This window comes from Oncorhynchus gorbuscha, unplaced genomic scaffold (assembly GCF_021184085.1).
Source record: "Oncorhynchus gorbuscha isolate QuinsamMale2020 ecotype Even-year unplaced genomic scaffold, OgorEven_v1.0 Un_scaffold_1000, whole genome shotgun sequence".
NCBI classification, from domain to species: Eukaryota; Metazoa; Chordata; class Actinopteri; order Salmoniformes; family Salmonidae; genus Oncorhynchus; species Oncorhynchus gorbuscha.
Genome location: NW_025745917.1, coordinates 64584 through 77500, shown reverse-complemented (window position 1 = coordinate 77500; position 12917 = coordinate 64584). Strand labels below are relative to the sequence as shown.

Here is a 12917-nt window from a genome sequence, read left to right as displayed (position 1 = left end):
TACATCACGTACACTATCAAGCATTTCCCACATTATATTAAGATACTGACTGTTCGCACTTGGTTGCCTATAGCAACACCCCACTTGGTTGCCTGTAGCAGCACCCCACTTGGTGGCCTGTAGCAGCACCCCACTTGGTGGCCTGTAGCAGCACCCCACTTGGTGGCCTGTAGCAGCACCCCACTTGGTGGCCTGTAGCAGCACCCCACTTGGTGGCAGCACCCCACTGTGTAGCAGCACCCCACTTGGTGGCCTGTAGCAGCACCCCACTTGGTGGCCTGTAGCAGCACCCCACTTGGTGGCCTGTAGCAGCACCCCACTTGGTGGCCTGTAGCAGCACCCCACTTGGTGGCCTATAGCAGCACCCCACTTGGTGGCCTATAGCAGCACCCCACTTGGTTGCCTATAGCAGCACCCCACTTGGTGGCCTATAGCAGCACCCCACTTGGTGGCCTATAGCAGCACCCCACTTGGTGGCCTGTAGCAGCACCCCATTTGGTGGCCTGTAGCAGCACCCCACTTGGTGGCCTGTAGCAGCACCCCACTTGGTGGCCTGTAGCAGCACCCCACTTGGTGGCCTATAGCAGCACCCCACTTGGTGGCCTATAGCAGCACCCCACTTGGTGGCCTGTAGCAGCACCCCACTTGGTGGCCTGTAGCAGCACCCCACTTGGTGGCCTGTAGCAGCACCCCACTTGGTGGCCTGTAGCAGCACCCCACTTGGTTGCCTATAGCAGCACCCCACTTGGTGGCCTGTAGCAGCACCCCACTTGGTGGCCTGTAGCAGCACCCCACTTGGTGGCCTGTAGCAGCACCCCACTTGGTGGCCTGTAGCAGCACCCCACTTGGTGGCCTATAGCAGCACCCCACTTGGTTGCCTATAGCAGCACCCCACTTGGTTGCCTATAGCAGCACCCCACTTGGTGGCCTGTAGCAGCACCCCACTTGGTTGCCTATAGCAGCACCCCACTTGGTGGCCTGTAGCAGCACCCCACTTGGTGGCCTATAGCAGCACCCCACTTGGTGGCCTATAGCAGCACCCCACTTGGTGGCCTATAGCAGCACCCCACTTGGTTGCCTATAGCAGCACCCCACTTGGTGGCCTGTAGCAGCACCCCACTTGGTTGCCTATAGCAGCACCCCACTTGGTTGCCTGTAGCAGCACCCCACTTGGTGGCCTGTAGCAGCACCCCACTTGGTGGCCTATAGCAGCACCCCACTTGGTTGCCTATAGCAGCACCCCACTTGGTGGCCTGTAGCAGCACCCCACTTGGTGGCCTATAGCAGCACCCCACTTGGTTGCCTATAGCAGCACCCCACTTGGTTGCCTATAGCAGCACCCCACTTGGTTGCCTATAGCAGCACCCCACTTGGTGGCCTGTAGCAGCACCCCACTTGGTTGCCTATAGCAGCACCCCACTTGGTTGCCTATAGCAGCACCCCACTTGGTGGCCTATAGCAACACCCCACTTGGTGGCCTATAGCAACACCCCACTTGGTGGCCTATAGCAACACCCCACTTGGTGGCCTATAGCAACACCCCACTTGGTGGCCTATAGCAACACCCCACCTGGTGGCCTATAGCAACACTCCACCTGGTGGCCTATAGCAACACCCCACCTGGTGGCCTATAGCAACACCCCACTTGGTGGCCTATAGCAACACCCCACTTGGTGGCCTATAGCAACACCCCACTTGGTGGCCTATAGCAACACCCCACTTGGTGGCCTATAGCAACACCCCACTTGGTGGCCTATAGCAACACCCCACTTGGTGGCCTATAGCAACACCCCACCTGGTGGCCTATAGCAACACCCCACTTGGTGGCCTATAGCAACACCCCACTTCAATAACACTTGACATAAGATCTTCTCTAAGCACTACGGGGGGGGGGGGTGCAAGTCAACATTAGGAAGGTGTTCTTAATGTTTTGTACGCTCAGCGTATGTCAAACGTCATAACTATATTATTATATGTAGTTGGTTTTGTGCGTTAACCTTTTCTAAACCTGAGGTCTAACTCTTGTTTGATTCTCTGTCTCTCCATCGCCCCCCCCCAGGGGCCAAGAAGGAGGGAGCGGCGGGGTTCTTCAAGGGCATAGGGAAGGGTCTGGTGGGGGTGGTGGCCAGGCCGACAGGGGGCATCGTAGACATGGCCTCCAGCACCTTCCAAGGCATACAGAGGTTAGTAGAGAGACACAGGACACTACAGAGGTTAGTAGAGACAGGACACTACAGAGGTTAGTAGAGAGACACAGGACACTACAGAGGTTAGTAGAGAGACACAGGACACTACAGAGGTTAGTAGAGAGACACAGGACACTACAGAGGTTAGTAGAGAGACACAGGACACTACAGAGGTTAGTTGAGACAGGACACTACAGAGGTTAGTAGAGACGGGACACTACAGAGGTTAGTAGAGACGGGACACTACAGAGGTTAGTAGAGACGGGACACTACAGAGGTTAGTAGAGACACACAGGACACTACAGAGGTTAGTAGAGACGGGACACTACAGAGGTTAGTAGAGAGACACAGGACACTACAGAGGTTAGTAGAGACGGGACACTACAGAGGTTAGTAGAGACGGGACACTACAGAGGTTAGTTGAGACAGGACACTACAGAGGTTAGTAGAGACGGGACACTACAGAGGTTAGTAGAGACGGGACACTACAGAGGTTAGTAGAGAGACACAGGACACTACAGAGGTTAGTAGAGACAGGACACTACAGAGGTTAGTAGAGAGACACAGGACACTACAGGGGTTAGTAGAGACACAGGACACTACAGAGGTTAGTAGAGACACAGGACACTACAGAGGTTAGTAGAGACACAGGACACTACAGAGGTTAGTAGAGACAGGACACTACAGAGGTTAGTAGAGACGGGACACTACAGAGGTTAGTAGAGACGGGACACTACAGAGGTTAGTAGAGACGGGACACTACAGAGGTTAGTAGAGACGGGACACTACAGGACACACTACAGAGGTTAGTAGAGACGGGACACTACAGAGGTTAGTAGAGACGGGACACTACAGAGGTTAGTAGAGACGGGACACTACAGAGGTTAGTAGAGAGACACAGGACACTACAGAGGTTAGTAGAGACGGGACACTACAGAGGTTAGTAGAGAGACACAGGACACTACAGAGGTTAGTAGAGACAACACTACAGAGGTTAGTAGAGACACACTACAGAGGTTAGTAGAGACAACACTAAGAGGAGTAGAGACGGGACACTACAGAGGTTAGTAGAGACACAGACACTACAGAGGTTAGTAGAGAGACAAATAGTAGGACACTACAGAGGTTAGTAGAGACAGGACACTACAGAGGTTAGTAGAGGTTTAGTAGAGAGACACAGGACACTACAGAGGTTAGTAGAGAGACACTACAGGACACTACAGAGGTTAGTAGAGACACACAGGACACTACAGAGGTTAGTAGAGACACAGGACACTACAGAGGTTAGTAGAGACACAGGACACTACAGGGGTTAGTAGAGACGGGACACTACAGAGGTTAGTAGAGACGGGACACTACAGGGGTTAGTAGAGGTTAGTAGAGACGGACACTACAGAGGTTAGTAGAGACAGGGACACTACAGAGGTTAGTAGAGACACACAGGACACTACAGGGTTAGTAGAGAGGGACACTACAGAGGTTAGTAGAGACACAGGACACTACAGAGGTTAGTAGAGACACAGGATACTACAGAGGTTAGTAGAGACGGGACACTACAGAGGTTAGTAGAGACGGGACACTACAGGGGTTAGTAGAGACGGGACACTACAGAGGTTAGTAGAGACGGGACACTACAGGGGTTAGTAGAGACGGGACACTACAGGGGTTAGTAGAGACGGGACACTACAGAGGTTAGTAGAGACGGGACACTACAGAGGTTAGTAGAGACGGGACACTACAGAGGTTAGTAGAGACGGGACACTACAGAGGTTAGTAGAGACGGGACACTACAGAGGTTAGTAGAGACGGGACACTACAGAGGTTAGTAGAGACGGGACACTACAGAGGTTAGTAGAGACGGGACACTACAGAGGTTAGTAGAGACGGGACACTACAGAGGTTAGTAGAGACGGGACACTACAGAGGTTAGTAGAGACGGGACACTACAGGAGTAGAGACACACTACAGGGGTTAGTAGAGAGACACAGGACACTACAGAGGTTAGTAGAGACAAATACAGGACACTATGAAGGTTATTAGAGACAAATAAAGGACACTACAGGGGTTAGTAGAGACACAGGACACTAGAGAGGTTAGTAGAGACAAATACAGGACACTACGAAGGTTATTAGAGACAAATAAAGGACACTACAGGGGTTAGTAGAGACATGACACTACGGAGGTTAGTAGAGGTGGGACACTACAGGGGTTAGTAGAGACAAATACAGGACACTACGAAGGTTATTAGAGACAAATAAAGGACACTAAAGGGGTTAGTAGAGACACAGGACACTACAGAGGTTAGTAGAGACACAGGACACTACAGGGGTTAGTAGAGAGACACGGGACACTACAGGGGTTAGTAGAGGAGGGACACTACAGGGGTTAGTAGAGGAGGGACACTACAGGGGTTAGTAGAGATACAGGGGTTAGTAGAGGAGGGACACTACAGGGGTTAGTAGAGGAGGGACACTACAGGGGTTAGTAGAGGAGGGACACTACAGGGGTTAGTAGAGGAGGGACACTACAGGGGTTAGTAGAGGAGGGACACTACAGGGGTTAGTAGAGGAGGGACACTACAGGGGTTAGTAGAGGAGGGACACTACAGGGGTTAGTAGAGGAGGGACACTACAGGGGTTAGTAGAGGAGGGACACTACAGGGGTTAGTAGAGGAGGGACACTACAGGGGTTAGTAGAGGAGGGACACTACAGGGGTTAGTAGAGGAGGGACACTACAGGGGTTAGTAGAGGAGGGACACTACAGGGCTTATTGTGATTTTATTTGGTTTGTTTAATGTGGTATTGTGTAACATTATTTATGTCTCTGTCTGGCGGTCATAACCATGTTTGGTTCTTTATGTTCTGTACCTTATAATTCTGACTAATTTTGTTAACTGTTCTGTTTTCATTTTGTTTTCTCATAAGTTAATGCCTTGGAGATGTTGTTTTTGTCTTTCTGTTGAGTGAGTATTTGGTGAGATGTGGGAAAGCTTTGGTAATGACTGGTCGGCCATAGGGGAGGGGTTTGGTATCATAGGGGAGGGGTTTGGTATCATAGGGGAGGGGTTTGGTATCATAGGGGAGGGGTTTGGTATCATAGGGGAGGGGTTTGGTATCATAGGGGAGGGGTTTGGTATCATAGGGGAGGGGTTTGGTATCATAGGGGAGGGGTTTGGTATCATAGGGGAGGGGTTTGGTATCATAGGGGAGGGGTTTGGTATCATAGGGGAGGGGTTTGGTATCATAGGGGAGGGGTTTGGTATCATAGGGGAGGGGTTTGGTATCATAGGGGAGGGGTTTGGTATCATAGGGGAGGGGTTTGGTATCATAGGGGAGGGGTTTGGTATCGTAGGGGAGGGGTTTGGTATCATAGGGGAGGGGTTTGGGACTTTGGGACTGTAGGGGAGGGGTTTGACTGGCATGGAGGGTTAGTTGTCTTTCTCATAGATCAGATTGTCTGTCAGAGAGGTAAGTGACTGCATGATGTTAAAGTAGTTATTATGCTGTTATAACATGTTACAGATCAAACCAAAGGAAATGATTGGTTAACACTCAACATTTAACCCCTCCCCTCCATCATCGTTAACACTGCTTCTGCCCTGACTCCTCCCCCTGCTCCATTCTGCAGCATCGTGAGGTTCCAACAGACTAAACCCATGAGGACTGAACAGACTGGGAGAGAGCACATTGGTCATCACATTGGTCAGATCGCTTATGGAAGCCCCTCCTCCACCTTTTCTCTCCTCTGGGATTGGCCGACTGCCCTAAACCCATGAGGACTGAACAGACTGGGAGAGAGCGAGACTGTATTGTTACCGTAAATCTCTTAAAGATTAGAGATGCTGTTCTCAGCAGATCGTTCTGTATCTCAGTAACGTAAACATCACATTGGTCAGATCGCTTATGGAAGCCCCTCCTCAAACCTGTTCTCTCCTCTGGGATTGGCTGACTGCACGAGCGCACGACCACTGCCATGCAGAGATTGGCAGTTTGGCAACGTTTTGTTGTTGCAAAAAAAACACACAAAAAACATATAGAGAATATAAAATCCACCACATGTCAGGAACCCACCCAAGTTGTATCGCCCCCTGGGGGCTCCAGGTCTGTGATAGACTGTAATGGCGTTTTGTATCACCCCCTGGGGGCTCCAGGTCTGTGATAGACTGTAATGGTGTTTTGTATCGCCCCTGGGGGCTCCAGGTCTGTGATAGACTGTAATGGCGTTTTGTATCACCCCTGGGGATAGACTCCAGGTCTGTGATAGACTGTAATGGTGTTTTGTATCGCCCCCGGGGCTCCAGGTCTGTGATAGACTGTAATGGCGTTTTGTATCGCCCCCCACTGGGGGCTCCAGGTCTGGATAGACTGTAATGCATCGTAGACTGGAATGGCCAGGTCTGTGATAGACTGTAATGCATCGTAGACTGGAATGGCGTTTTGTACCGCCCCCTGGGGGCTCCAGGTCTGTGATAGACTGTAATGCATCGTAGACTGTAATGGCGTTTTGTATCGCCCCCTGGGGGCTCCAGGTCTGTGATAGACTGTAATGCATCGTAGACTGGAATGGCGTTTTGTATCGCCCCCTGGGGGCTCCAGGTCTGTGATAGACTGTAATGCTTCGTAGAGTGGAATGGCATTTGGGGGGATGTGCTGGAAAGTAGCTGGGTTCGTTTACATAGTTGATACGGGGGCTGAAATGACTCCTCCAAACGGCACTCTGACTGGACGACACAGCCAAGTAGACCATTCAGTCTCTACTGTCACTTTACCCCCCCCCCTCCCTCCCTCTAGCTGTCTCATAATCTCCCTTCCTCCTCCTCTCACCTCTCAGGTACCTAATGTTCAGCCAAAACATTCCTCATTCCCCAGTGGTTCTGAGATGCCAAAACACAGCCCCCCATCACATAGTATTGATGTCCATTCACCACCTCATTCATTATCCTTCACAAAGCATATGAATCACCTATCAATTCCTGATAACCTGATGAATTTATTGTTCCATGCTTTCACACTAGAGATAACGAAAGGTGAGATACTGGAACACACACATACACATGCGCGCGCGTACGTGCACGCATACGTACTCATGCACCGTTTGCCTCCCTCTTTGGGCTGAACGGGTTTTTTACGTTAGTGATTCCTTTCAGAAGCAGGATTCTGTTAGTGCTGAGTGGTTTTGTTGTAATGTTGTCCTACTCTGCTACTGTGTCTGGCTCATTGTGGAAGACATTACAGAGCAGTTTTGTTATGAGTTTGGGTCCGAAAGCAAACTACTTCTTGTTCTTGCTCTTGATTCATGAAACCCTTCCTGACGGTGCGTTCTGATTGGCTCTCTGAGATATGACGGTGCGTTCTGATTGGCTCTGTGAGATATGACGGTGCGTGCTGATTGGCTCTGTGAGATATGACGGTGCGTTCCTGTTTGGTCTGTGAGATATGACAGTGCTTTCTGATTGGCTCTGTGAGATTATGACGGTGCTTTCTGATTGGCTCTGTGAGATATGACAGTGCTTTCTGATTGGCTCTGTGAGATATGACGGTGCGTTCTGATTGGCTCTGTGAGATATGACAGTGCTTTCTGATTGGCTCTGTGAGATATGACGGTGCGTTCTGATTGGCTCTGTGAGATATGACGGTGCGTTCTGATTGGCTCTGTGAGATATGACAGTGCTTTCTGATTGGCTCTGTGAGATATGACGGTGCGTTCTGATTGGCTCTCTGAGATATGACGGTGCATTTTGATCAGGCTGTGAGATCTGTGACGTTTGCGTTGCAATCTGACGGCGCGTTGTGATTGGCAGGGTGGCAGAGTCGACAGAGGAAGTGACCAAGCTGAGGCCGGTCAGACTGATCCGAGAGGATGGAATCATCAGACCTACGACCAGGAGGACGCCAAGGGATACGACCTTTTCCAGGTTAGCAACCCACCTTAGGACACTAAAACACCCATGGACGCCAAGGGTTACGACCTTGTCCAGGTTAGCAACCCACCTTAGGACACTAAAACACCCATGGGTGGAGGTAGACTTGTCCAGGTTAGCAACCCACCTTAGGACACTAAAACACCCATGCCTGGAGGTAGACTTGTCCAGGTTAGCAACCCTCCTTAGGACACTAAAACACCCATGCCTGGAGGTAGACTTGTCCAGGTTAGCAACCCACCTTAGAAGGTCACTAAAACACCCATGGCTGGAGGTAGACTTAGGTTAGCAACCCACCTTAGGAAACACCCATGGCTGGAGGTAGACTTGTCCAGGTTAGCAACCCTCCTTAGGACACTAAAACACCCATGGGTGGAGGTAGACTTGTCCAGGTTAGCAACCCACCTTAGGACACTAAAACACCCATGCCTGGAGGTAGACTTGTCCAGGTTAGCAACCCACCTTAGGACACTAAAACACCCATGGCTGGAGGTAGACTTGTCCAGGTTAGCAACCCACCTTAGGACACTAAAACACCCATGGCTGGAGGTAGACTTGTCCAGGTTAGCAACCCTCCTTAGGACACTAAAACACCCATGGGTGGAGGTAGACTTGTCCAGGTTAGCAACCCACCATAGGACACTAAAACACCCATGGCTGGAGGTAGACTTGTCCAGGTTAGCAACCCTCCTTAGGACACTAAAACACCCATGCCTGCAGGTAGACTTGTCCAGGTTAGCAACCCACCTTAGAAGGTCACTAAAACACCCATGGGTGGAGGTAGACTTGTCCAGGTTAGCAACCCACCTTAGGACACTAAAACACCCATGGATGGAGGTAGACTTGTCCAGGTTAGCAACCCACCTTAGAAGGTCACTAAAACACCCATGGGTGGAGGTAGACTTGTCCAGGTTAGCAACCCACCTTAGGACACTAAAACACCCATGGGTGGAGGTAGACTTGTCCAGGTTAGCAACCCACCTTAGGACACTAAAACACCCATGGGTGGAGGTAGACTTGTCCAGGTTAGCAACCCACCTTAGAAGGACACTAAAACACCCATGGGTGGAGGTAGACTTGTCCAGGTTAGCAACCTACCTTAGGACACTAAAACACCCATGGGTGGAGGTAGACTTGTCCAGGTTAGCAACCCACCTTAGAAGGACACTAAAACACCCATGGGTGGAGGTAGACTTGTCCAGGTTAGCAACCCACCTTAGGACACTAAAACACCCATGGGTGGAGGTAGACTTGTCCAGGTTAGCAACCCTCCTTAGGACACTAAAACACCCATGGGTGGAGGTAGACTTGTCCAGGTTAGCAACCCACCTTAGGACACTAAAACACCCATGGGTGGAGGTAGACTTGTCCAGGTTAGCAACCCACCTTAGGACACTAAAACACCCATGGGTGGAGGTAGACTTGTCCAGGTTAGCAACCCACCTTAGAAGGACACTAAAACACCCATGGGTGGAGGTAGACTTGTCCAGGTTAGCAACCCACCTTAGGACACTAAAACACCCATGGCTGGAGGTAGACTTGTCCAGGTTAGCAACCCTCCTTAGGACACTAAAACACCCATGGGTGGAGGTAGACTTGTCAGGTTAGCAACCCACCATAGGACACTAAAACACCCATGGCTGGAGGTAGACTTGTCCAGGTTAGCAACCCTCCTTAGGACACTAAAACACCCATGCCTGCAGGTAGACTTGTCCAGGTTAGCAACCCACCTTAGAAGGTCACTAAAACACCCATGGGTGGAGGTAGACTTGTCCAGGTTAGCAACCCACCTTAGGACACTAAAACACCCATGGATGGAGGTAGACTTGTCCAGGTTAGCAACCCACCTTAGAAGGTCACTAAAACACCCATGGGTGGAGGTAGACTTGTCCAGGTTAGCAACCCACCTTAGGACACTAAAACACCCATGGGTGGAGGTAGACTTGTCCAGGTTAGCAACCCACCTTAGGACACTAAAACACCCATGCCTGGAGGTAGACTTGTCCAGGTTAGCAACCCACCTTAGGACACTAAAACACCCATGACTGGAGGTAGACTTGTCCAAGTTAGCAACCCTCCTTAACACTAAAACACCCATGGGTGGAGGTAGACTTGTCCAGGTTAGCAACCCACCATAGGACACTAAAACACCCATGGCTGGAGGTAGACTTGTCCAGGTTAGCAACCCTCCTTAGGACACTAAAACACCCATGCCTGGAGGTAGACTTGTCCAGGTTAGCAACCCACCTTAGAAGGTCACTAAAACACCCATGGGTGGAGGTAGACTTGTCCAGGTTAGCAACCCACCTTAGGACACTAAAACACCCATGGATGGAGGTAGACTTGTCCAGGTTAGCAACCCACCTTAAAGGACACTAAAACACCCATGGGTGGAGGTAGACTTGTCCAGGTTAGCAACCCACCTTAGGACACTAAAACACCCATGGCTGGAGGTAGACTTGTCCAGGTTAGCAACCCTCCTTAGGGACACTAAAACACCCATGCCTGGAGGTAGACTTGTCCAGGTTAGCAACCCACCTTAGGACACTAAAACACCCATGGGTGGAGGTAGACTTGTCCAGGTTAGCAACCCACCTTAGGACACTAAAACACCCATGGGTGGAGGTAGACTTGTCCAGGTTAGCAACCCTCCTTAGGACACTAAAACACCCATGGGTGGAGGTAGACTTGTCCAGGTTAGCAACCCACCTTAGGACACTAAAACACCCATGCCTGGAGGTAGACTTGTCCAGGTTAGCAACCCACCTTAGGACACTAAAACACCCATGGCTGGAGGTAGACTTGTCCAGGTTAGCAACCCACCTTAGGACACTAAAACACCCATGGCTGGAGGTAGACTTGTCCAGGTTAGCAACCCTCTTTAGGACACTAAAACACCCATGGGTGGAGGTAGACTTGTCCAGGTTAGCAACCCACCTTAGACACTAAAACACCCATGGGTGGAGGTAGACTTGTCCAGGTTAGCAACCCACCTTAGGACACTAAAACACCCATGGGTGGAGGTAGACTTGTCCAGGTTAGCAACCCTCCTTAGGACACTAAAACACCCATGGGTGGAGGTAGACTTGTCCAGGTTAGCAACCCACCTTAGAAGGACACTAAAACACCCATGGGTGGAGGTAGACTTGTCCAGGTTAGCAACCCACCTTAGAAGGACACTAAAACACCCATGGGTGGAGGTAGACTTGTCCAGGTTAGCAACCCACCTTAGGACACTAAAACACCCATGGGTGGAGGTAGACTTGTCCAGGTTAGCAACCCACCTTAGGACACTAAAACACCCATGGGTGGAGGTAGACTTGTCCAGGTTAGCAACCCACCTTAGGACACTAAAACACCCATGGGTGGAGGTAGACTTGTCCAGGTTAGCAACCCACCTTAGGACACTAAAACACCCATGGGTGGAGGTAGACTTGTCCAGGTTAGCAACCCACCTTAGGACACTAAAACACCCATGGGTGGAGGTAGACTTGTCCAGGTTAGCAACCCACCTTAGGACACTAAAACACCCATGCCTGGAGGTAGACTTGTCCAGGTTAGCAACCCACCTTAGGACACTAAAACACCCATGACTGGAGGTAGACTTGTCCAAGTTAGCAACCCACCTTAGGACACTAAAACACCCATGGGTGGAGGTAGACTTGTCCAGGTTAGCAACCCACCTTAGGACACTAAAACACCCATGGGTGGAGGTAGACTTGTCCAGGTTAGCAACCCACCTTAGGACACTAAAACACCCATGGGTGGAGGGACTTGTCCAGGTTAGCAACCCTCCTTAGGACACTAAAACACCCATGGGTGGAGGTAGACTTGTCCAGGTTAGCAACCCACCTTAGGACACTAAAACACCCATGCCTGGAGGTAGACTTGTCCAGGTTAGCAACCCACCTTAGGACACTAAAACACCCATGGCTGGAGGTAGACTTGTCCAGGTTAGCAACCCACCTTAGGACACTAAAACACCCATGGCTGGAGGTAGACTTGTCCAGGTTAGCAACCCTCTTTAGGACACTAAAACACCCATGGGTGGAGGTAGACTTGTCCAGGTTAGCAACCCACCTTAGGACACTAAAACACCCATGGGTGGTGGTAGACTTGTCCAGGTTAGCAACCCACCTTAGGACACTAAAACACCCATGGGTGGAGGTAGACTTGTCCAGGTTAGCAACCCTCCTTAGGACACTAAAACACCCATGGGTGGAGGTAGACTTGTCCAGGTTAGCAACCCACCTTAGGACACTAAAACACCCATGGGTGGAGGTAGACTTGTCCAGGTTAGCAACCCACCTTAGAAGGACACTAAAACACCCATGGGTGGAGGTAGACTTATAATAATAATATATATAATAATAATAATATAATAATAATAATATAATAATATATAATAATAATAATAATAATAATATATGCCATTTAGCAGACGCTTTTATCCAAAGCGACTTACAGTCATACATTCTACGTATGGGTGGTCCCGGGGATTGAACCCACTACCCTGGCATTACAAGCGCCATGTTCTACCAACTGAGCTACAGAAGGACTTGTCCAGGTTAGCAACCCACCTTAGGACACTAAAACACCCACGGGTGGAGGTAGACTTGTCCAGGTTAGCAACCCACCTTAGGACACTAAAACACCCATGGGTGGAGGTAGACTTGTCCAGGTTAGCAACCCACCTTAGGACACTAAAACACCCATGGGTGGAGGTAGACTTGTCCAGGTTAGCAACCCACCTTAGGACACTAAAACACCCATGGGTGGAGGTAGACTTGTCCAGGTTAGCAACCCACCT

The 12917-nt window shown here is 50.4% G+C and overlaps 1 protein-coding gene across 1 annotated transcript in view; it reads left to right on the top strand.

Annotated features, from left to right (window-relative positions):
* LOC124020941 (vacuolar protein sorting-associated protein 13C-like) overlaps nucleotides 1-12917 on the top strand; it is a 196375-nt gene that overhangs the window by 160053 nt on the left and 23405 nt on the right. The window contains 2 exon segments of the mRNA XM_046336255.1: nucleotides 2060-2183; nucleotides 7988-8101. Coding sequence (XP_046192211.1) covers nucleotides 2060-2183; nucleotides 7988-8101 — 238 coding nt within the window.